Raw genomic sequence first — 25,360 nt, 5'->3', positions numbered from 1 at the left:
AAAACAAGGGGTGGCTCTACAGCAGTGATATTTTGTGCCACATGCAGGGTCAGCCACAGAGGGAGAGTGTAGCACTGCCGAGGTTATTTGGATGGAGGGCAGCATGTCCAGCTCCTAGTGTGCAGCTCTAGACATACTGGTACTTAAATATGATTGGCTTTAACAGACTTGTAAGAAACCCCCAAGAAAATGCAGCACGGCTCCTTTCCAAAGAGCAGACATTTTCTGTGGTGTAGTTGCCCACGGCAGTTTGATTTTCCACGTCGCTGTGCACAGTCTTCTAACCAGTGGTGGCTGCGTGTTGGTAAAGCATGGAAATAAATTTCTTGGCTTCGTAAAGTACCGGGGGGGTGAAAAAGTAAGCACATGAGTAATTACCAAGACAGGGAGTAGCCACATTAAGATTGATAAAAATGAGATCGAAAACTAGATATTGCTGAGACTTTATCTTCTTTTTTTTTTTGAAAAGTTCACTCCCTGTTGCTTTAACCAGCAATGCTGGTGCAGCAAGAGGATTTCTAATCAGTCACTATTGCCTGATTGTTTAATTTTAATAGGCGTGATCAATACCATCCGCTCCTCCTTTAAATGCTAATGAACACTTTAATACAACAGATGTGGACAGACAGTACATTGCAGATTAAAATTAGGCACAACATTAAATTGCTTACAAACAGCCGAGGAATCCTTCTGGACATCTTGATAATGAACTGCAGGCAGCTGATAAATCTTGAATTGCTACCACCAGCCCACAGTGTCTGCTGGGTAGAGCCTTGTTTTCAGGCTTGTAGAACTACACTACAGTCCTCATCACCCTCAAAGAGAAATATACCCTTCCAAACTCTTGCAATTTTTTTTTCCAGGATTCATGCAAGCCCAATCATGAAACAAGGTCTCACTTCCTGAGATACGTATCCAAATTTTAATAGTACAAGCTCATTTTTAGCAAGTGCTCTCAGGTGCGGTTACTATCTGGTATCCTTCAGCCCATTTTGGTCATGGCAAGGGATGTTAGGGAAGGATCCCCAACCTAGACAAAACGCCAGCCTCCTGCTATGTTGTGACAGAGAAACATCCAGTAGTCGATTGTCCACGTCTCCCACGTTAGTTGCCAGGTTTAGTAAACCAGGGTCAGAAACTGGGTTATTAACTAGCTTTCAAGCAGTTTGAAGCCACAAGAAAGCAGTAAGCCTGGTCATCACAGAGCTTCACCTGCAGGTTCCCTCACTGCCGGGTAAAGCTTCTTACTGCTTTTTCTGCTCTTAACTGTTGTCAGAGGAAAAGGTGCTTAAATGCCAGACATCCAGTCCCTGCCACCTGGTATCAGTTGTGTCCTGCTCCATTGGTTTTGGTGGACCCTGTCCCAAATTCATAAAATGTGAGTCCCAGTTCACTCTGGTAGGTATTGGGAAATGCACCACAGGGCTCAGCCTGGGAATTTACATGTCCTTTTGAACATCCAGTGACGGAGCTATGGTCATGGGGGACATCGAGGGCATAACCCACCAGCAGCTCCTCCAGCATCGCTCTCAACTGCTTGGCATGGATGGTATGTAGCACTCTAATTTACAGTTACCATGCGTTGCTTTGGGTTTAGCTTCCTTTATCCGTTTCTTCCTTTTTTCCCCTCTTGCATCTTGGGAAACCCTAACTTTTTTTTTTTCCTTTCCTCCTTTTTAATTGTGTTAAATCAACTTGGAGTGAAAAGGCCAAGAAGAAACTTTCTGACAATGAGTGAGCCTACAGCTGTGTCTTTGTTCTCAGTGGAGCTAAAGACCACATTAATCAGAAACTTTGCTGACCTTGTCTATACTACCTGACAACTGAAAGACAAAAGCGACACAGTCTGGCCACATTTAAAAATTCAATTAAAAAATGCCTGCTGCCCAGGGATAAACATTATCATAGACCTCAGTGGGGTTAGATGTAACTATGATAAAGGCAATGCCTTTTTCTCCCTCTATTTTTATTTTTTTCCCAAAAGAATATAGCCTAGTTTTTGTTTCTCCTTCTGATTATGACTCTGTGTATGTGACAGAGTTTGCTCAGTGGTGTCAGGTAGCTGGTATTGGGATTTTTAGTAAAATCATAGAATAGTTTGGGTTGGAAGGGACCTTTAAAAGTCATCTAGTCCAACCCCCCTGCAATGAGCAGGGACATCTTCAGCTAGATCAGGTTGCTCAGAGTCCCATCCAACCTGACCTTGAATGTTTCCAAGGACAGGGCATCTACCACTTCTCTGGGCAACATCTGCCAGCGTCTCACCACCCTCAGCATAAAAAAATTCTTCCTTAAATCTAGTCTAAATCAACCCTTCTTTCGTTTAAAACTACCCTGCTGTGTAGGCCATCCCATTATCAAAACCCCCAAAATTGTGTCAGTGACACCAGCCACAGAGCCATGTATTAATAGACTGGGCCCATATGTTTCATAGAATCATAGAATTGTCTTGATTGGAAGAGACCTTTAAGATTATCTAGTTCAATCATCAACCTAACTCTGACGAAAATTATCACTAAACCACTAAGGTCTCTAAGCACTTCCAGTTCTAAGTTCTTCCAGTGTCACTGCCCGCCATTGGAAGGAGAGAGGAAAAAAGAACCTGTGCTGCAGATTCTCTTACCAGCCATCCACTGGTAAGGAACAGAGGTGAGACCATCACTAAGAGCAAGGTGAGAAATTCCTGAGAGGGGATGGAAGCTGGAAGTGGAGAAGTGAAGCTACTGGAGCGGACCTGAAACAAAATCTCCCTGTGTTCCTATTTTTTCAGACTACACTGTTCTGATAAAAATACTACCTCTTCCTATTACCTCTTCTGCCCTGGCAGAAGCAGATTGAACAAGGGGTGAGGAGAACCCGCTCAGAGCTGGACTCGGTGTCTGGAGACATAAGAAGGGTGAGGGAAGATGTAGCAGCACAGCTCCTTCCCTAAGGATGAAACAGAGAACCTTTTCTTATGGCACCCAGCTGTGCCTTACTGATTTTATTATTGAAATATTAAACAAATCAGTGGATATCCAGTCAGCTGAGGACACAAGCAGCCAAACGGAGGAGAGAAAATCAAATGGAATCCCTCGGCGCCGACTGTGACAGGAGAGGTGGCCAGTTCTCCCCTTCCACTGACCGGCCCCGGGCCACACTGGCCAGCGAGGGAGGTGGTGTCCCGGGGAATTAAATAGCAGCGGGTGCATCTTCTCTAGGTTGAATGTTCAGTTAAATAAAGGGGCAGATAATCCCTTCCTCAGAACGTCCTCCGGCCCCGCCAGCTCCCCCTGGACCTCTCCTTCCCCGGCTTGCTGCCGGTCTGCCTGTGGGGCTTCTTGGCATGCTGCACCTTTATCCACCCCCCCTCGCTGACCCTGCTCTCCCCTTCGCCCCTCCGGGGCTCGCTCTCGCCCTGCGGGGGCATGCCCGGGATGGCCTTGGGTGGCGGAGGGCTGCGGGGGTACCTGCGGTGCTGGGAGGCGGGGGGGGGCACTGATGTGGAAGTCCTGTAGGCTCTTCCTGAGTTCCTGGGGGGCACGGGGGAGCTGGTCCCGCTGCGGCGCCCGTCCGAGGAGCTGCGGGAGTTACCGCTGTGCGAGGCGTTCCTGCCTTTGCCGGCAGACCTGTCCCTCTCCGAAGCGGTATCCGAGGCCGTGCTGGAGGTGCTGCTGCCCTTCGAGTTGATGTGCAGGTTGGAGAGGTTCCTCATCAAGCTGTGCGAGAGGGGAGAGGAGTTTCTGGAGTGGCTGATGGACATGAACTGGTAATTGACGGGACCCCGCGTCCTCCTCACGGCAGCGGCATAGGAGTCCTGGCTGCGAAGGTAGGGCAGGTAGTGGGTGACGGTGGTCGGGCTGTGGGGATGGCCATGCTGGAGAGAAATGGCTTTCGCTACTTGATGCATCCGCAGAGTCTGCATCCACTGGCTGTCGATGCCTGGCAGGGAAACGGGAAAGGAGTCAGCTTTCTGTGAATCAGTAGAAAATTGCTCTCTGGTTTACTGAAGGTGCAAGGTTAGGTACCAGGGTTTCTCTTGGAAGAACCTCAACATATCTCAAACCACCCTTTCCCTCCCAGCCTTGCAGTAAATAGTTCTAGGTATGAGTACGTTCACTGTTATGGTTAAACACAATGTTGGACTTTTAAAATAGCAAGTGGTGCAAATATTTCTGATGCCAGGGCAGATTATGGAGGTTAGACTAGAAGACACTTACTGAACTACCCATTTGGCTGTTCAGGTGGGTTCCCACCCTGAAGTGCCTCCCAGTGTTTTTAACCCAACCTGGTTTTAAACATTTCCTGTGATGCTACGGAGAAATCGGCAGATTTCTCCACAGCTTTCATTGCAAAAGAGCCTGGAGACCTCCAGAGAGGACACAGAGTGGGCATCTCAAGGTGCTGGCACTGCTGAAGCTTCACCCTCCACCTGTGTCTGTCCCAGCCGGCACGGTCATGCTGTTCCCAGCCAAGCACAGAGACGAAGTCAGTGCAGACCCCAGTGCAAATCCCTGCTGTGGCAGCCAGCCTCCCCTCCTCTTCCTCCATTTTCTCTACAAACTGCTACACACCACAACAACCAGAGCCAGTTCAGTTGTTATTATTCCTACAAATTCAGATGCCAATCCACTTTGCACGCTCCAGGTACTAAGCTACACCCCTCTGCCTGGCTTCCTGCAGAAAATCAACTCTGCATGTGGAAAAGCCGAACTTCAGCCTGGAGAGCTCAGACAGTGCTTAACTGTGGGCAACTCCGGGTACCACAGTTCCCTTACACCTACTCTCACAGCCCCAGGGTTGTTCACAGAAGCTGTAGCTCCCAGAGATCAGACTGAAGCACTTTGGATAGTCAGTCTTGTGGTTTGCATGAAAGCCTATAGCAAATACAATAGTTGTAAATTTTCCATTTGAACTGTGAGGGCTGCCTGGTTTGCTACTTTATGGGGAGAGCAGAGACCAGGAATTTCTCTTATCTGAGGCCACAGCTCTGGCCAAAAATCCATGGGGAGCAGCTTAAATAATTTTGCTCTAGAGAGATTTGAATTATTTGTCCTTAAAGATTGCCAATATAATTCTAACAGGAAAGCACAACCCCGCCAGCTGGAAGCAGCATAAACGTGACTGAAATGTTACTATCTTCAGCAGAGGACTCCAGCACCTCTCTGGCCTTTCTCTGGATTTCCAGGGAAAGAGTCCCTATGCCTTGGGCCTCTGCCTCTGGCTGCAATGCCGCATCGGCCATGGGGAATTCTGTGGGAGCTGGGTAGCAGCTCTGTACTCATTATGATTGCTGCTGTTAAGACGTAATGGATCGTCTCTTCCATTCTTCCTTTCCCCAGACTTTGCTTGAATCCTGAGAGATTTAAATCACTTCAACTTAATGTCAAATATGTCAAAAGGAAACTGTCTTTCCTGTCAAAGTGTGAGGGTGACACTGCCACAGCAGATAGCTCCAGCTGCACTGAGAGATGAACCTCCTTTCACAGAAAGAGAGATGGGAATTGCCTTCTCTGCTTCTTAACCTCCTTGAAAGTCACAGTTTCAAAATAAACATGCAGGCTGAAATGTACTCGCTAGACACCATCTCCTCTGCCATTCTCCCATGCCCTCCTACCAAGGCTGTGGCTGTAAAACATAGACCTCATAAATCTGAAAGTAAGCAGCCTCGGGACTTGAGTTTGGGTCTTTTTCTCTTATCAGCTCTCAGGTGGCCACCACATGCCCTGTGGGGCCAGTGCCAATGCTGTCCTGAACAAGAGGCTCCCTTCAGTGCCTTCAGGCTGTTTAGTCCCTGGTCCTTATGGCCAGCCATGGTCACCAGTCCAGGGACCAGCTGCCCAGTGGGGACCTCCCAGTGTGCCCTGTGGGGCTGCCTCTCACCTCTCATGGGCTGGGGGGCTTCTCCCTCATATAGTCTCTGAGCCACCAACTCTGTACACTGAATTAAATGATCTATGTGGCAGCCCACAGAGGCAGTACTTTCACTGCTGGTTATTTGAGCCTTTAGACAGGTATTACCCTTACCTTTGTGCTTGGATTTGGTGGTGTTTTAAACCTGGGGTAGGTGGTCTGGTAAAGAAGACAGGCCAGAAGGTTTGCTAGAGCTGAGGCACAGCTTCACGCTGGCTGGTAACCCACCTCCTCTCAACTGTGCCTATTCACTTGGGTGCTGACAATACATTAGTGCCTTCATGTAACTCCTCCATGTGCCAGAGGGACAGACAAGCTCTCCCACCGCTCACCGCAAAAAAATGAAAGCAGCTCGGCCTACTGCAGCAGAGCCAACCTGTGAAGATATAACACCACACTTTGGTATGGCTGTATGGCTCATCATCCCGAAACAAGGGCAACTTCCATCAGCAGTGCTATTCTGCAGTGAAGATGACTCTTTTAGGACATGCTCTAGGTTACAAATCACAGTTGTATTGCAAATGGATCACAAATGCTTAGGAATAAGAGCACCCGTTTTAGATGTGTCGGTAGTCTAAACCCAGCTCCTCTCAATTCATGAGGCCACTCTTCTGCGTTTGGCAGTAGATACTTGGAAAAGTTCACCCTCCACTGACTGGTATCTGGTTCCAGCTCCTGTGGAAGCATTTCTGCAGCCCTACTGTGAACTCAATCAGGAAAACTGCTCTGGCTAACAAACACCTTCACTAAAAGAACAATAAAGCTTCAAGGCAGAACTGTGCTAGAGTCAACTGAGTTGAGTTTGACTATGTCAGTGACATACTTTAGCAAGGAAATGAAGACTGCAGTGTGGAGTCCACTGTATAATTAAATGTATCTCATTGAACAAGTCAAGCCCCAGAAGCCGTAACAAACACTATTGAAGCAGTCAGGTAAGGATGAGCCACAGCTGGCCCGAAGGGGCAGGCTGAGCTGTAGAAGAAGAGTGCAGTGGGAAGATTTCCACTCTTCCTCACAGTAGAGCAGGCTGTCAGGAGCACCTATGGGGTCTGCCAGACTCTACTTGCATGTACTTGTCAAAACAGCGTATGGTCCACACAGGACTCTTTGCCACCCCACATGCTGCTTCTGAGGCTACAGAGGAACAGAAAAGGCCTTGACTGTTTAGCAACAACCAAAAAACATCAGTGTACTATCAACACAGCTCTCATCCTGAATCTAAAACGTTCACACCAGCTGCTAGCAAGAAAATGAACTCCATCCCAGCTGAAACAATGGCAGGGTTGAAAAAATGTCTGTATTTAAGGCTGCCTACTATGGGAAGGTGTGAACTATTCAGGGCTTTGGAGCAGAAGGATCTGAGCTCTATGTCTGCTGTTGATGTGCAACTGCAAGTGACTACAGTAGACCAAGGATTTGTAGCTAATCACCATGGACTGCTTCCAGCATGCTTCCTATAGGAGCACACAGGCCATCCCCCTTTCCTGGTTTCAGCTGGGATAGAATTAATTTTCTTTCTAGTAGCTGTTGTGTTTTGGGTTTGGCATGAGAGTGATGCTGATAATGCATTTTGGTTTAGTTGTTGCCAGGTGATGCTTTACATTAGTCAAGGACTTTTTCAGCTTCCCGTAGAAGCTGAAAGGGAGCAGAGACAGAACAAGCTGGCCAATGGAATATTCCATACCACAGACATCATGGGGGTATATACATGGGGGCTGGCCAGGGGGCAGGGATCTGCCACCACTGCTCGGGATGGGCTGGGCAATCAATCACCAGGTGGTGAGAGCGACTTGTATTAGTTTATTTTGTATATTCTTTTATCATTATTATTATTTTTGTTGTTATTATTATTTTCCTTTTCTGTTATTCTATTAAATTGCCTTTATCTCAACCCATGAGGTTGTGGGTTTTTTTTCTTTCCTCCCTTTTTCTCCCTACCCTCTTGGCGTGGGGGAGAGGAGGTGAGCAGGTGGCTGTGTGGTCCTAGTTTTCGGCTGGGATTAAACCATGACATCCTCCTTAAATCATATTGTGATACAGAACATATTACTACCCCAAAGTGTAGCCTTTAAGCTAAGTCAGACATGCCAGGCCATTCCTGCATGCACCTACAAAGACATCCCAGGGACCACAACCACAACACCAGCTGATGCTGCAAGATGGTGCTGCTCTGTTGTTGGAACACAATAATGGCATCGACTGTTTGCTCTTCTCCCCATATATGGCTTGCCCATGTCAGCAATAAAGTTTGCCTGTACTGACTTACTTGATTCGGATCTCCTCCGTGAGTTCCCCTCCGAGTTGGGGAGCGAGGTCTGTATCATGAGCTGCACCGTCTCGACCTCGTCCTGCGCTTTCACCTTGCTCCAGCAGATAGCTTGGACGTGCCTGGTGGTTTTGGGAGCTCTAACGTCACTCTGCTCGGGAAGGACACAACACGCATGAGGACATAATGCACATGAGACCATAACACACAACCCACTAAACTCTCCTACAAAAGAACTTCCACTAGGGCCTGGCTGGCAGCGACGTTTTCAATATAAAGTCTGTTCTGCAAAACCACTTAGCCAGTTCTCAAGTATTTTTAGACTGGATAATTTTGGCTGGTATTCTGTGATTATGCTAAAAATGTGGTAGTGAGTAACTGTTTCAATTCATGTACCATGTGGAGGAAAGATCTGAAGGCCTTCCTCTACAAACATAAAAATGTATTTCACTAGTCATATTAATGTGAGCATCAAGTGAGCAATGCCTTCTGCTAAAAGATCCAGGCCTAAGCAGGTATTTTTCTAGGGGGACCCTCCAAGAAACTTCCCTGGAGTATCAAGCTCTTCCATTTGCTCCTAAGGACCTATGACTCCTGTGAGAAACTTCAGGCTGAAAGAAACCACTGTTCTTCATTTCTGAGACAGGCAAGTAAGGTGCAGGATTTCCCTGTCTCTCCATCACTGCTTGAATCCTTGCTCAGGACAGTGAAGGAAACTCAATTATTAGCCTCCTTGTGATGCACAGCATTGGTCTTTATAAAAACACTTTTCTAAGGAATTGCAAACTCTTTTTACAAAGGCTAATTTCTGTCACATTACATTGTCTTCCAGGTTTTATTTTAGCTTATTTTACTCTTGACTTTTTTTTTTTTCTTCTCCTGTTGCTTCCCAGCTCTCCTAATTAGCACTTCATTGACAAGGTAAAAAACAGTCTCTTCAAGTAATGCAAACAGCACTGACCATTACCCTTCAAGCAAAAGGAGTTTTGGTCCTTGAGAAAAAGGGCTGTCCCAGGCAGGAGTCTGAGGACATTGTGTCTGTAAACCTCATTCAGCTTTTGCTCTGAACTTTAGACTTTACAATTAATTACAGGCTGCTGAGACTTGATTATAGGATATAACAAAGCCAGAGGATGCTATTTCCACACCTCCCATGTAGGCTTTATCTTGGATAAACAATTTTTTTATTTGTTTCTTAGAGCTTACCTCATATGTAACAATACATTCTACAGACTGATGTTCTTCTATCCCCACAATCCATTTTTCCATTACAAACGGTGGCTGAAAAAAACATAGTGGGAACTTTATAAGGTGCTCTTCATCTCCTGACTTGTTTCTGAAACACCCTAAAGATATTTTCAACATTTGCCTCTTTTCATCTGTTTCCATATTGTTAACAACAATAAAATCTTATGAGGCAAAGCAATATATTTTGGAATTATTTACTCCCTTGTTTACAAAAGGAAACTGAGAAGAGATTTCTATAAATAACAGACAATAGGTAAGACAACATGGAATGTTTTTATGGGGGCATAAACCTTTTTCATTTTTGTGCATGTACAGTTTTTTTCTGCTAGACTTACAGAGGCCAGCAAGAACAAACATCTAGAGATTCTCAGAGATATTCCCTGACAGACATAAAAATGTTGACCTATGTGCAAAGTTAATGTTATTGTCCCTGGTTATTGGTTTATTTAACTTTAAGCCTCTTATATTTTAAAGGAAAAAATTTAAATGTCCAAGATGAAAATCAAACAGAAAACTATTTTGCAATGAAATAATAATAATAATAATTATTATTATTATTTTTAAAATCATAAGTGTTGTTCCAGAAATCACTGGCTATAAAAATAGTATTACTGTGAATTAAATATGAGAATCCTTTTTGTCAAATACTCATATTTTCGCATTTTCCTTAAAATTCTGACTGTTTAGAATCTGATTTTCAGTTTTTGCTTTAGAAAGAATAACCAAAGGTTTCCCCAAAATTCTGTCCAAAAAATTTACAGTTAAAAGCATTCAGGAGTTTGGGGGTTTTTATCAGTGCACATTAGAGCAGCATTCTAATTGGTAATCAAGCTGTATATTTTTTCATTTAGAAATTTATTTTCTTAGCTATTATCAAGTGGAGCATATTAATAAAAATAAACAAGTAAAATAACGGCAAACGGAATGCCCTCTGAATCAACAAAGCTTCTCTTGCTTATGGTAAAAGCGGTCTAAATACTGGCTGGTAAATATTTACAGGGAGGTTCTGAAATAAGGTAAAATGCCCAGTGACACTGAATTGCAGATGTTCAGTGCTGTACTGTCTGTTGATGGGTTTCAGTCTTTGCAACCCAACGTTGCATGAAAGAGGGAGTTTTAGAACCCTGTAAAAGTTCTAAAACCATGTCAAAAAAAAAAAAAAAAAAAAAAAAGGGTTTAATATTTTTCCTAGAACTTTTTTTTTTTTTTTTTTTTTTTTTTTTTTTCATAAAAAAATTTAAAAAAAAAAAAAAAAAAAAAAAAAAAAAAAGAGAAAAAGAGAGGAAAAAAAAAAACCCAGACAAATCACATAAAGTTTCAAACTAGAACATTTAAATCACTTTCTTCTCTTGAAAAGGAAAGTAATTTTTTCAACGTTCTTTTCTTTAAAAGGGGTAATAAATTCAGAGGATATAACATGGAATTAAAACAAGAAAATATAAATTAGTTCCTTCTCTTATTTTTCTATTGTTAACATTATTGTCAGCTTAAAAGAGAACGAAAATACCTAACTCCTATTATGATACAAATCTGTTTAAAATGTGCATTTTATTTAAAAGCTGTCAAGAGACTGAGCTTCTGCAAGCACAAAAGTCGACTGCTGTGGTATTTTAATGTCTTTGTTTGAGATCTGTGAATTCGTGAAAGCTTTAAGGCTGTAAATACCTTTGTCATCTTTAAAATCTCTACATCAGGTAGGTTAGTGTTGAATGTCACATCTTTTATGTAGGTTATTGCAATTTCATCCCCGTCCATCTCCATGTACATTTTCCATTTACAATCCTATGAATAATAAAAAAAGAATGCTGGATTGTTAGAATACAAATAAAAAAAGCCCAAAATGAAACAAAACTGGAAGCCAAAACAACCCAGAACCTAATCCTCAATATATGGGGAGGGGGGAAATAACCCAATGACAAAGAGAAGGAACATAAACGTTTTTTAGGATATGCATGTTTTCCACTAAAAGTGCTGATAATGGAAAACCCTTGGGTTCTCATTTGCTCTCCTCTTAGCTCACCCTGAGAGACAGTCGCCACGTGGACGGGTCTGGATGTCTTCAGAGGTGTGGGTCCCCCTGATGGGCCCCAGGAGGATGGTGGCCTTCACCCACTGGGGCAGACAGCCCATTCGAGCGGCTGGTGTGGGACCTCTGCACACCCGTGTAGTGGACAGCAGTGGGGACCATCACCCTGGGTCACAGCCAGCCCCAGGGACATCGTCCCGGTCTCACAGGTTTCACAGAGGGTCTGTGAAACACCATTAAGACAATTGCTCAGATAATGGGCAACAGGTTGAGCTGGTTATTACAGCTCAATTACTGCAGATACTGAGTGCCCAGAGAGGCACTCCCGCTCACCTCCAATTGCGCTATTAATTACAAGCAAGCGCAGCTTAGAAAACGATCACCGTAAGTCTAATAGACCAAAGCAATGAAAGATACCCTTAAACAATCCCATGAGCTGGACACGGGGCCAACATCCAACTCTTTGCAGAGGTGTGTGCCTGCAAGAGGCAGCATCCTGCAGGACATCAGCCTGTGTGGGCTGAGTGGTGGGACCAGGGTCTGTGCCTGTGGCCGGGGAGGTTCCCACTGGAGACCAGGGACTGTGGGTCCATGGTGCGAACCAGCCAACATTTGCTGGTGTGCCTGGCAGGTGCTTTGGGGATTCGATACTGCATAGTGCACCGAGCTCCTCCAAAAGTCCATCTCCTGAGGGACAACAGGGCTGCAGTGAAGCAGAGTGTCTCCGTCTCCATGCAGGCAGGAGGGGATCAGCCCTTCAGAGACAGGAGCTCCTCCAGACACACCAGAGGTTCAGGAGGGTCGGTGCCCGCCACACGCTGCCGGCTGGGCAGGGGTGGTCTCAGGGTTTGCGGGGGGCAGTCCGCTCCTCCATTCTGCTCAGAAAATGCAAAAACTTTCCATGGGGACACAGATGGCCGCCTAGGGCCAACGGCCTGCGTAAACAGTTATTTGCACACACAAACGTACAGCAGCCTAGAAAGTATCCGCTCGCACATGCGATTATCTGCTAGTGTTTGCACGTGCATCTCTCATAAATGTAACGTAGGAGCTCAGCCCTCAGAAGTCTCAAAGCTTTCAATCAGGCATTGAATTGGCAATTCCAAGATAAAAGAAAACTGGAGTATAATCATTTCCGAACCGCAACAACAAATTATGCCTAGGAAAGCATTTGGCCCTGCGTGTCCATCTGTCCCCATTGAAAGCTGCTGTGGTTTATGAGCAGAGTGGACGTGCAAGTTGATTTTCCCATCACCCTGGTGAGAGTTTGAGCGATGGGAACCACAGTCCAGCGGTCAGGTGCTGAAGTCGCCCTGTGCCTCCGTTTCCTCATCATGGACTGTATCTATTTGCACGTCCTTTTTCTGTCCTGCTTTTTTGGGTTGTCAGCTAACCCGGGGTTATGCCTGTCTTTTCCCAGGTAGGTACAGCACGATGCACCAGCCCTGACGTTGGCTGAGGACCATCCGTGAGATGTAACTGAAGAGCAGCAGCCAAGCCAGTTGTCTTTGACTCCTCCTCGCCTCTCAAACTGTGCTCCTCTCCCTGCCCACACAGGCCTTGTTGCCAGAGTTATTTGCAGGACTTCCTAAATTCTACCTTCCTAAATTCAGGCTACCTGGACTCCCTATTGCAGATCAAACCTGAGGTTAGAGACAAGGTGCTTGATGACATTTCAAAAGTTTTATAAAAACACCCGAGACAAGGAACGAACAAAAGATTGACATAAAATACCATCCTCCAGTTAATTCAGCGCATCTCCTGCTGCGAGACCAGCGCCAAGCACCCACGAGCCGGAGCTGCACCTTGTGCCGGGGCTCCTGTGCTGTCCACGGCTCGGGATTTTGTGCCTTTGGCTCACATCTCCCTACAGACCAGACCTGACAAACGCGAGCTCGTTGTAATAAACAACGTAAATGAAATGACCGTCTCTAAAGCCAAGGCTGATGAGCTGTGCACACCCAGGGTCTGGCGGGCGGTGAGCCCCTCGCCGGAGCCCTCTCCGAGCGGTAACGAATCAGGCTGCCCCACGCAGCTGTGGATGCACCAGCCCTGCACAAACACCGTCTTCCCCGGCTCCCAACTGCAGCTTCCCAAAGAGAGAGAACACTCTCCCATCCTTCAAATCCAGCCCCCAAACCTTCCGTCCTCCTTCAGAGTCCTCTCCAGCCACACCGCCCAGATACCAAGAGGGCAAATTGCCACACTAAATGTACCCTCTCCTCCGGTCACTCAAAATCACATGTCTCGTTTTATTTGGAAAGGTTTTCATTTTGTGTTATTGTAAAATCATCAGTGGGAAGGGGAAAGAGGGAGAGAAAGACCGGGAAATAAATAGAGGAGATAAAGGGAAGGAGAGGCTGAGAGAAAAAGAGAAAAGACAGAAAGAAGCAGAGAAGGAAAGAAGGAAAAGGAAGGAAAAAAGATAGCATCCAGGTGACTTTTGAATCAAAGTCAAAGAAATCCCAAAAGCATTTGGGAAATATCCAAGATAAGTAGATGGCTACGTGTCTTACAAACTTGGTAACCATTTTGGTTGGTAACCGTAAATAATGTGAGATTTGTGTGCTGCAAAAAGGGACTTATTTCCCTGTATTTCAATAGAGTTTAAAGTTCTTATTTAGCAACGAATGGAGAGTTATGCTCAGCCACTGAAACAAAAATTTGGCTAGAACATGTACATCAATTCTTTGATGAATCGGAGCCATAAGATTTCTTGGATCAAGACTACATTTAGTGCCAGACGTATGTGAGAAAATAACTTGGAAATAGCTTATTCCAAATGTTTGGTTGATAAATATACTTACACAAGTTCTTCAAAGAGATTTCCCTGCACATCTTGTAATTCAAGCATTAAAATACCTCCCAATATCTATCTGCCTGATTTTGATTTAAATAAAGAATTCCAGCTTTTTGTTGTTGGTTGGTTTTGTGGTTTTGTTTTTGTTTTTGTTTTTTAAGTCTAGTTACAGAACTGAGAGGCACAACTAGTAAAACTTCGTGTGAAAAACATTTCCAAATAACAATTTGACCAAGCAAATAAATCAGCAGCCTCTGCAAATGATTGTAGAAAGGAAAAGCAAATCACACATGTATTTTGAGCCACTTCTCCTCAGCTTCAAAACAGAAAATAAAAACACTCTAAAAATTAAGTCTCCTGCTTACTGTGGTGACAATACTCCTTTAACCCCATACGCACTAATGTCTGCAACAAAAAACGAAAGGGAAATGAAAAAGATCAGGCACAAGCGTTAAACAACAAACATATCTCCTGCCACAACAGCTTAAAACTCTTGCTGAGGAGACACCTCATTTTTCAAGGAGGCCCAAAGCCAGGATTCGTTTTAAAATCAGCAGTTGCAATAAACTTTTTTTTTTTTAAGATTGAAGAAAAATTGGAAACGGCATTGTACCAGGCAACTGGATATTAGAAGAAAAGTAAGATGTAACACAAGATGAAACAAATACAAAAAAATGTTGGTCATGCTGGTACTAAAAGTAGTAGCATGTTGATGATTTAGGTCCCCAGAAGCTCCTTTACATTCTTAGCTATTATCTATCTCAGCTGCTGAAACCTGCTGTTTTAAAGGCATTAGAGTTGAACATCTAGTGACAGCACTTGGGTTATTTATCATTATGTATCACCCTGCTACACTATATTTTATTATTCTGGATTTAAAGGAAGATAACACAATTATGGTTAATTTGCTTCTCTTCTTTATATATATAGTGTCATGACCCACCACGGCTTTGTCCCATGAGATATTTTTAACCAAAAAGAAATCCACAAGAAACTCTCCCTAAAAATTCCATTAATAACCTCTTGTAGCGTGTATAGGTTGCAGGGTCTGGAACTAAGAATGTTTTAATCTCTTCAGCAAAACAATGTCTCATAATGATGTACAGGACTATTGCTGCACTGATGAAGAATCATACATAATTCAGCACCTTTCACTTGGCACCACTGTGATATCCTCATTAGCAGTGGCTCACAGTGGCTGTCAGATGGTGTCCATGCGAATGCAGGCATTATATTGTCTTTGAGATGTGCAGCTGCTTCCATGACACTGCCAGTATATAAAAACATGACGCCAGTTTGTTTTATTTAGTGCTAAACCTTCCAGTTTGTAAAAACAAGGCTGACACAGAGCCTGACATGAGGCAGTGAAAATAATTAGCTCTCATTTTCTCAGCCTCCTATTTCCTTCTCCCCGCTGTGTTCTCTTTCCACTAAACCACCACATGTCAGTCGAAATGGGAGGCAATTAGTGGGCTCATTTCAGTCCCCACAACTGTGCTGAAAAGAAAGTATTTATGATGGCACAATGAACAGCTGAAAGATTAAATAACATTTGCCTTTTGAAAAGAAAATGACTTCTAGCTAAATGGGCAATTTTTGATTATTCTCAAACAAGCTTAGAGTAGTTGGTTTTTAAAATACAAGAAAGGAAAATGAGTCATTTTTAGGTGAAAGAATCAAATAAAACTTGACACAGTAATGCAAATAACTGATGTTTTATTGCAAAATATGTAAATGTGTTATACCCTTAACAATGGCTGGTGTCTCAGGTCAGGGCAGGCTGTTGCCAGCCAGGCTCCAGCGAGAGAAGGTGGCTCCACCGCCGGTTTTGTTTCAGCTGTGCAGGCAGAAAAAAACAGGGGCGGAGGGGAGGCCTTCCGAGGGAGATGGTCTTAAAACGCACAGAAACAAAGCAAGTGAAAGATATATTTATGTTATCAGTTGCCCGGGTGCCTCCTCCGAAAGCCGGAGCCCTCACTCCTCCGCGAGGCAGCAGGCACTGGCTGGCTGGAGCTGCGCCTGGAGAACCACAAGGCCTTCTTAACACCTACACACGCCACCCGGCAGCACCAAAAATATCTGTCCCCTGAGAGCACCCTTCTTCAACACCCAGCGCCGTGAAGCTCTGTGTCTCCACGGAGGGGAACACAACAGCAAATAGTGGGCACTGCTACCTGCTGGGGGCTGGTGCCCCGAGAAGAGGGGGCTGCAGCAGCCAAGACGGAGAGCTCTGCCACAACAGTGGTCTGGAACCTTGCCATAGCATTTACCAAAAGCTGCCCTTGCCCCGTGATCAGAAGCAATTGGGCATCATCATCCACACCAGTATCCTGCTTGGGACAGCGGGACTGTGAAGGTGGAAGGGTGAAAAACACGGGTCCCTTCCCTGAGGGCTGCACGGGTGCCCTCCCTGCTGTCCAAGCCTGCCCTCTCCTCTGGTGGCATTTCCCGAGGACCACTCATGGGAACAACACACTGGAGCCATGCAGGCACCGTGTCCCCACCAACAGCAGAGCAGCACAGGGAGGTTACAGCTCACACATGGGGGCTATCAGCCCTGCAGGGCATCAGCCACAGGGACAAGGGTGCATGGGAGCTCAGGCTGTGCTGCTGGACATGTCACAGAATCACAGGTTGACAGGGGGTTGGAAGGGACCTCTGGACATCATCTAGTCCAACACCCCTGCCACAGCAGGTCCACCTAGAGCAGTTTGCACAGGAACATGTCCAGACGGGTTTTGAACGTCTCCAGAGAAGGAGACTCCACCACCTCTCTCGGCAGCCTGTTCCAGGGCTCTGCCACCCTCAAAGTGAAGAAGTTCCTCCTCATGTTTAGATGGAACTTCTTATGTTCAAGTTTGTGCCCATTACCTTCTGCCCTGTGCAGGCTGGGGACAAAGGCTCCTTTTCCAGGCTTTTCCCTGGAGAGGACATGTGCCAAGCCTACAGTCCACTGGGAACCTGTCTGTGCTTCTGCAGATTTATCTGTGACAGAGGCTGTACGCATGAGAAACAACATGTGGAAGCCAGCAAGTTAGTTTGGAGTGGCCAGGGTATAAATAAAAAACTTGAGATTAAAAAGTCTAGAAAGTCAAGTGAGCAAATTACCTAGCTGAAAAGTCTATATGCCTCTTCAGGATTATGGAAAAGTCGATAGTTTCTGATGGGAATCCCTGGCTCAGCAGTGCTGACACAAGGACTTTAAAAGGTGTCAGCTGGAGTTTGACCTCAGTTACAGATGGACACTACAGCTGGAGCAATCCCAGTGGAGGTGAAGGAGTTATACCAGCTCCACCTCATGTAAAAACAGTACACAGTCCAGAAAAGCCTCTTTGAAAGAAAATACAAGGAGCTCAGATCACCTAGATCACCTGCACTAAACTTCTTCTACCTTACTACTGATCGACCTCCTCAGCAGACTACATTAACCAGTTCTTAATGGTGCTGCTTATATTTAAAGGTGGCTGTGGTTTTATTTTACAGCTTAGGTGTTTCTTTTTCCTTCACAAAGTGTTTACCCCTTTACTGACTCCTTATTAGAATAGGAGCAAATCTATGAAAATGGCACACAAACAGAGCTACTTGCATTAATTATTGACCTTTAGTAGTGAAAGCATTGTGCTTTGAGATGTAATTAAAGAGAGAGGCCTTAGACGAAGTTTTGAGATGAGGTCAAGTAACCTCACATTAGAAAGTCAGGGGACTTGCAAGTATCTTGCAAAGGAAGGGTCAGATTAAACCAATTTGTCTGCCAGCTTACTTACTGAAGTGGGTTAAAATACCTACAAAGCATGGGGAATACGTACAACTGAAAAACTACAAAATTGGAATTTTAAATTTTAGACCTCGGCCCTTGCTTTATTGTTTGCCACATTTCTAACGTGAGGAGTACCTTATACGGCACATTAAACCAGTGATGTTATGTCACATCTGCCAGAACCAGGAATTATTTTTAAGAAAGTAAAGAAAGGTTTTGTCAGTGTTGATGCAGTGGGGAGGTAGAGAGGAAGAAGCAATAGAAATGGTTCAAGCAGTTGTGAAACTGCATTCCAGTTACAACAAATGTTTCAATACTGCCTGCATTTTGCCAGTCTGCATTTCTCCACATGAAGAGTTGGTCACAATGTCTCTCTAAAGTAGACTTAATATTATATTCACTTTTGCACTACACATTTAAATAATGGCATTAAAATATATCCCAGTGTGGATATTCAAGGTTAGAAAATAGTTCACACAGTTAGTAGCTGGTTTTGAAGAGGGTCTGCTCCTTACCTTGTCAAATGGAAGGAGAGGTAACTGGGGAAAAATAAGGCAAAATGGTGAGCCAACTTCAAGGCTTTGTGTTTGGATATAGGTCAGAATGTGCCACACTCGGTAAAAAATGAAAACATTCAAAGGCATGGTGAAATCTGCCCTTTTGAGGACCAAAACTAAAGAATGCATCAACAGGAGACAAAAAGACTGTGAACCATCCTTCTTAAGGGGTTGGATGATTCATCAGTGCGGAGCCGACACAGCTCAGACATCTTTCCCTGATTGGGAAATTTTAATGAGCCACCTAGGATGAGAAAGCCATTGAACATTCCCTCTGCAGTTCTGCGAATCAGCTCAAGCCACAATTGCCAGGGTTTGTTTTTCTACCCTCTTTGGTATCTTGGAGTTAATTGGTGTCCCCCCCTTTTTTTTAATTTGTGGGAATAAATCATATAAAATGTCTAAATCTATCACCTTTCAGCTCAGTGGGAATTGTGTACAGAAAGGTCATTAAAAGGAAGTGAATGGAAGTAACCACATAACTCAAACTGCACAAGTTGGAAAAGAAACCTCTATAAACCAGGTTAGCTTTGCAGCGCTCACTCCTGATGCATTCGGGGAGCACAAAGGTCAACTGAGCTTTCATCACCTCCAAAGATGCAGCTAAAAAGGGAAGGAAACTGTAATGAAATGACTGCATCTATCAGCTGGTGGAAACCAACATAATCCCACTAGAAGATGCAGTTTAAATTAGATAACAAACCTGAGGCCAGTAAAGTCGCGCACTGGGAAGTCAATGTTTCCTTCAGTGTACAGAGAAGGCTAAACATTCAAATGCCATCCTGACGTATATTTATCAGGATCCTTGCTAAAAGGCACTGCCATTCCCAAGGCCCTTCGGTTTCTGCCTGTTTATTGAGAAGGTGGACTGGCTGTGCCAATGGGGCTCAGTGCAGTGCCAGGGAGAGGGCCTCTGTGCCCCGAGGAACCATCTTCACACCTGAAAGGGTGCTGTGCTCTGACCAGCCAAATCATCTCAGTTAACCTGAACCCCTCAAACAGCTTCTGGGTGCTGGACCAGCTTGCTTGCAGGTGCAGCAGCCCTGGAGACCAGCACAGAGCCAGCCTGGGGTAAAGCCCCCTGGCATGAACTGTTCCCCTGCAGCAAGCCCTTCCTGGGGCACGGAAGTAGCCCCCAGCTGAGCCCAGTGACCCCCCTTAGTGTACACAGCTCTAGCAGTCTACACATCACCCGGGGAACACACGCTCTCAACTCTTAACCCAGATTTGAGCTTACTGACTCTTTTTCCCCGTGGCTAAAACAGGAGAAATGCTTCTTAGGCAGGCGCCCAGTTATAGGGGCTGATTAGGGTAAAGTTCCTTTGAGAAGTTTATTTTTAAACTGATGTAGGCCAGCTTTTCAGCTATAAAGATGGTGGAAGGTATGATCCCAAGTGTTTCTGCTGACCCAGTTTTACAAGAACAGGCATCACCCTTTTACAAAAATTGGGATAGTAAAAGAAGTTTAAACCCTTCGATCCTGGTTTGCCCAGTATCTCCAGTTAATTTTGGAACAAATCTGGATGCTGGCAGCAGTTGGGTTAAAGCAGCCTCTAGGGGAGCTAGAAGATTGTATCCAGGGATTTTCAAAGCAGCAAGCTAGCCAAATTTTCTGCATTGTTTGTGCCACACCAGTCTTTGTTAGTGTCATGTTTAATGGAAATTATCTTGCTTATCCTGCCCGAAAGCTCAGTCCATCTACTCCTTCCAGTCCTCTTTTTAAAACTGGCTTAGCCACAACATCTTTAAAGGCAGGTACGAGTTATTTAAGCAGACCTCAGACAGAAGTTTCCAGCCCAGACAGACTCAGGTGACAAATGGCACATTCCCTGGAACAGCGTCAGGGACATGACGGATGGCAGGGCAGGCACGCCTGGCACGGCTTTGGAGGGAACAGCTTCCTTAGGAAGGGGCCCAACAGCACACAGAGCAGAGAGGACCGATTAGGAGGTCATGGGGAAGGAAGGACCATAAAAAACCACGGAGTTCTCAGCTGGTATGTCAGAAACCTGCAAAGGTTACACCAGCACTAGGCAGGCCCATTGAACCAGCCCCATCCTCTTGGAACAATTCAGCTTCGGAGACATAGACTTTGGGACACTCTCTCATTTGCAAATTTTGCCATCATGGCTAAAACATCTACTTGTCCTCAAACCTAGCAGGCATTAGTGCAACCTGAATTTCCTTCCAGCACTGAGAGGTTCATTCGCTCCATCTCTTGCTCCTTCCTGGGGGAGACTGCCCACCTCCTTGCACTAGGGCTCACAGCCCATAGTGGAAATGGAAGGGAGATATGAGGTATGTCATGGACTTTTAGTTCCTTGTAGAGTTGCACATGGGGAAGAAAGATGCACACACAAAAAAGCAGCTGTATGGCATCATAAGCTACATGCATTCAAGAATACTGAGAGAGTCTAAGTAATTCACATAGTGATAAAGAAGATTTTCACAGGGAAAAAAGTGCTTAGGATAAAAGAAACAAACAAACAAAAAGAAGGAAATCTCCAGACAAAAAGCAAAAAGCTTTTTCAAATTGATGAAATGATTTCAGTACGAGTCCAAGTTCCTACTAAGTACAAATCTAAATGCTTTCTCTGCAAGCACCACCAAGTACAGAAATCAAGAGACTTCTGCAAACAATATGCCCTGAAAGCAAAGCAGCCAGATAACACAAGATGAAAGTCAGCCACCCACAAGTTTAGGGTGGACACACAATGCAGATTTGTCAAACACAAAAGGGAACAAATCCTGCTGTCACAACCTCTGACTCTAACTCAGAAATGCTTTGCACACCATTTCCACGTAGATGATTAATTCTAAAACCCTTGAACTCAGAGTCCACGGCAGGCTGGATAAAGAAAACAAAAAGCATGGGACAAACCTCACTCTTGAGAAAAGACAACCTGGTGGTAATGCTTTGCTGAAACATCTGCAGTTGCCAACACTCCTGTTACTCAGGGCGTAACGAGAGATCCTTGAACCAGCTCGGCTTGGAGCTGTGGTTTGATTAGGATATGGCATGCTGGTAATTGCCTTTTACCAGCCACCACACAGTAGTTTTGCTGCCTGCAATGTGCTGCACCTACCCCTCCCTCCCTCCCCAGTACTGGGAGGCAACACAGTCACCACCAGGACGAGCCCCGTCCTTCCCAGCCAGCAGCCACACATGCCACACATTTTCCAAACTCCTCTTGGCCGCAAGAAGAGACACCACTTTTCTGCCGAGGCAAAAGCAAGAGTCTGTCTGCTAACATCAGGTGCACATCACCGCTTGACTGCTTCTTGGAATCAAAGACCTCCCTTTGACGGGGGCTTTCTGCATACGTGGATTGTTATTTCACACCCATTGGGATAAAAGGAACAAAGCAAAAGCCTGAATTACAAAAATTACCATTAGAAAAATTGATCACAAGGGAAAAAAAGGTTTCAGTCAAAGCTCTCTGCACCACTCTTCACTTCCTCACCTGCAGCTCCCCACCATCAATGCAGCCCCCTGTGCCACCCTGACATTTGGTCATTACTTTCCAAAAGAGGACTCTTGCAGCAAGTTGTCTTTTTGTGTCCAGAAGGTACTGGACTCTCTGGGTAGTGTCTAAAAAGGTACCGAAACCAACCCATCCAGCGCTCCCAGCTTACCTTTGGACCATTTCCCGGCTTCAGGTGATAACCAAAAACAAGTTCAAGATTCACTACTTTCTCTATGTTTTCTTCAGGTGCACCTGCAGAATCCTGCCAAAAAACAAAAAGGCAAGGTGAGAGTTCACATCTACCACAACCTCCTGACAGGCAGGAGCAAGGCCTTTGGTGGCAGTAAGGATGCACCTTCCAGGTGCCACAGGTCTGGCCGGCAGCGGGAAGGGGCCATCACTGCCCAGATCACACCGCTCCAAGAGGAGCCTGGGGTCCTGCGTGGGTTTACGGCGGGCAGTGGGTGGCAGCTGGGAGATGCTGAGTGATTCCTGCTGCTGGCCAAGCTGCTCCAGCACAGCACAGTGCCGCTGCAAGGATCACGGCAGGCGCTGCCAGTGGAATCGCAGCTGGCACGGCGCGGCGGCAAAGCCCCCACTTCCATTTTCCCCTTCGGGGAACAAGAGTTTCACTGCATATAAATTCACTTAAAGTGGATTTCACTCTAGAGCTGTGCAATAAATTATGACTAAGAAAGCTACTTCAGGCTTTGGGGTCTAGAATTGCTTGATTAGCTCACCGAATTAAATCAGGCAAATATCTGCTCCGGCAGCCCCGAGGTTCCCTAACACTCTCTCCCTTTTGCGTGGCTCTTGTTACTGCTATCAGAAAACCAACAGGTTAACACAAGGGTGACCAGACATTATAAATCATCCTTCTCTCCTGTCACATTAACAAGCAGAGGAATGATGGGCTCATCTGGGCCAGGGGTCTGTCATTCTCCAGTGGCGAGCAGTCAGTGGTGCTATTTCACAGGAATGGCTCTTAAGAGTAATTTCTGATTAATGAGAGGAGAGGAATCGCAACCAGTAGTCTTTTAATTTAATACTACTGGTTCCATGATAAAATCTTAGAGTCTCCTTGAAAACAACTTTTATTATCCTATTACTTGTTCTGATGTGACCCATTGCTGCTGTCGACCCACTGCATTTGTTACAACCCTCTGCAGGAGCGGCTGCTTCGCCCTCACGAGGACAGCACAAGATTCATACCAACACGAGAAGCACTTCTTATATAAACAATAAGACTTGCCTTAATTAATGGTGGAAAATGAAACAGATTCAGGTAGTCATGGGTTAACTTCTCAATAGCAGTCTAGAAAAAAAATAATATCAACAAAATCACATGAGAGTTATTCAGTATCTCACACTGCAAATACCAGCATGAAAAACAGCGCAACCCCCTGCGCACAGTTCCCCATTGTGGATACATCAGGGCATGTGAGAGGAGTTTAAAACACAGCTCTGTTCTGGGAACTGTGGCAGTAGATCAGCCCCATTTTGCATTCAGAATCAGACCTGCTTAATCAGAGAAAGAGATGTTTGGGGGGTTGTTTTGGTTGTTTTTATTTACGCTCAATCAACCCAGGAAGCTGAAATCTTTCATTTTGGGCATTATTGACTTTATTAAGTTTCAATAATTTTCCCTGTAGGAAATGTAAATTAAATATATCAGTAATGGTGTGTGGCATGGAAAAAATGGCTGATGAGCAAAAGGGGAATAAATCTGTGTGATTTATGAGGCTAAATTTGCAGGACTAGCAATTAGGATACAAATATCTCTTTACTAGTAAATTGTGGTATAAAATCATTGAGACCCAACAGAATTACAGATGCTGCTTTTACAGAAATCCTTTTTCAAAGCTGTCAGGAAACTTAACTCTCTCCTGTGGCTACAGTATTAATACTATTACTGCTGTGGTGATCGCATTTTCCAGACCAAGATTTTCTTAACTCATTACAAATATTAGATATTTAAAACACTGTGCAACAAAGCTGTAAGAGCAAAGCGACCTGGCCATCAATCAGCCAGCTTTAAAGTTGCCTAATGGAGTTTTGTTACTCAAGAGATGTGAAAGTTGAGAAGTTCAGAGATTTCTGTTCAAATAACTGTTTTCATATCTGCTCCTCCCTCAGCTAAGGAGAAATCTTCAGGGAGAACTCTCTCTCTGAAGAAATCCAAAGCTTTCTGCCAGGAAAATGGTCTCCTTTGTGAATCTTTAGCAGTGCTGACAGTACAGTCCACAAGAAAACCAAGAACTGCAGAGGAGTATAAAGACCATAGCACATTTTTCATGCCTCATGAAATGCTCAGTTTGCTTCTAGATCCATATGAACCTGTAAGTCCGGGGCTTTTTACACCAAATATTTTCTCTATTTAGCTTTACAACTTCTTTTGTTGTTAATATTACTGAAAACCAATACAGACTCCTTAATATTCACACTACAACTTATTGCAATATTCAACATTTGCTCTTAAATACCTTTAAATGGATTATGTGTCCTCTGGAAACAATTCCCATGTCTTTTAAATCCTCCTCTTCTAGAAGAAGCAACCGTTTCCCAGTGATATGATGTTCCTTAAACAAGCTAGCATATACACTCATTTCACCAGAAGTATCGCCTTAAGATAAGAGAGGTTATTCCGAAATTCATAACGTGTTTATGAAGTGGAGGGAGAAAAAGATGAGCAAATGTGTATATATATTCATATTCATAATGTGAATATGAAGGTACACATGAACAACTTTTACCTTTCCTAGTAAGTTGTTGCATCCAGAAAAACTGCAAAAAAAAAGAGGAATCAGTCTTGAAGTTCACATTATCAACATTTTATATTACAGTTATTTGGAGTTTGCAAGTAATTATTTTTGTTGAAAACAAAATTTTAAAATACTTCTAACTTTGGGTTCAAGGACTCAAGGTTCACCAATGCAAATGATTACTTTTATTCAGCTTTTAAAAACTGCCTTCTATTTTGGAGCCACCTCCCTCGTTTTATCGTTATGAAGAACAATAGAAATGATGGAATCAGCAGCTTGGCGATCTGTCACGTACTAAAAGGGCTCAAGTTGAGGAGCCAGTGCTATCATGGCTTTTGCACTGGCTTTCCAGACAGCCTTTGGTAAAGGTTAGATAAACAACCCCACCGTGCACCACAAACAAGGAGGGTGCTACACAGGACATTAAAACCACTATTACATCACCACATGTTTCTTTTTTAGCTGTTTTAACTGAATAAAAGGGTAAAAAAGACTCAATGCCACTATTTTGTATGAAAGAGAGATTCCACACCCCTTATAAACCCATCAGCTTTCTTCTGGTTAATTGCCATCTTGATGGCACTC

At 44.5% G+C, this 25,360-nt stretch overlaps 1 protein-coding gene across 1 annotated transcript in view; it reads right to left on the bottom strand.

The window, feature by feature from the left end:
- Positions 1-3,000: 3,000 nt before the first annotated feature.
- Positions 3,001-25,360, bottom strand: part of LOC106895212 (mitogen-activated protein kinase kinase kinase MLT) — an 88,801-nt gene continuing 66,441 nt past the window's right edge. The window contains exons 12-19 of the mRNA XM_014954447.1: positions 24,767-24,797; positions 24,497-24,636; positions 23,266-23,328; positions 22,183-22,275; positions 11,072-11,188; positions 9,365-9,439; positions 8,159-8,309; positions 3,001-3,921 (exon numbers count right to left, since the gene is read on the bottom strand). Of these exons, the coding sequence (XP_014809933.1) occupies positions 3,242-3,921; positions 8,159-8,309; positions 9,365-9,439; positions 11,072-11,188; positions 22,183-22,275; positions 23,266-23,328; positions 24,497-24,636; positions 24,767-24,797 (1,350 nt within the window). The 3' untranslated portion in view covers positions 3,001-3,241. The remainder of the gene's footprint in view (positions 3,922-8,158; positions 8,310-9,364; positions 9,440-11,071; positions 11,189-22,182; positions 22,276-23,265; positions 23,329-24,496; positions 24,637-24,766; positions 24,798-25,360) is intronic.

The sequence above is a fragment of the Calidris pugnax genome, unplaced genomic scaffold, assembly GCF_001431845.1.
Source record: "Calidris pugnax isolate Ruff unplaced genomic scaffold, ASM143184v1 scaffold103, whole genome shotgun sequence".
Taxonomy (NCBI): domain Eukaryota; kingdom Metazoa; phylum Chordata; class Aves; order Charadriiformes; family Scolopacidae; genus Calidris; species Calidris pugnax.
This window is presented reverse-complemented; position numbering and strand designations above follow the sequence as displayed.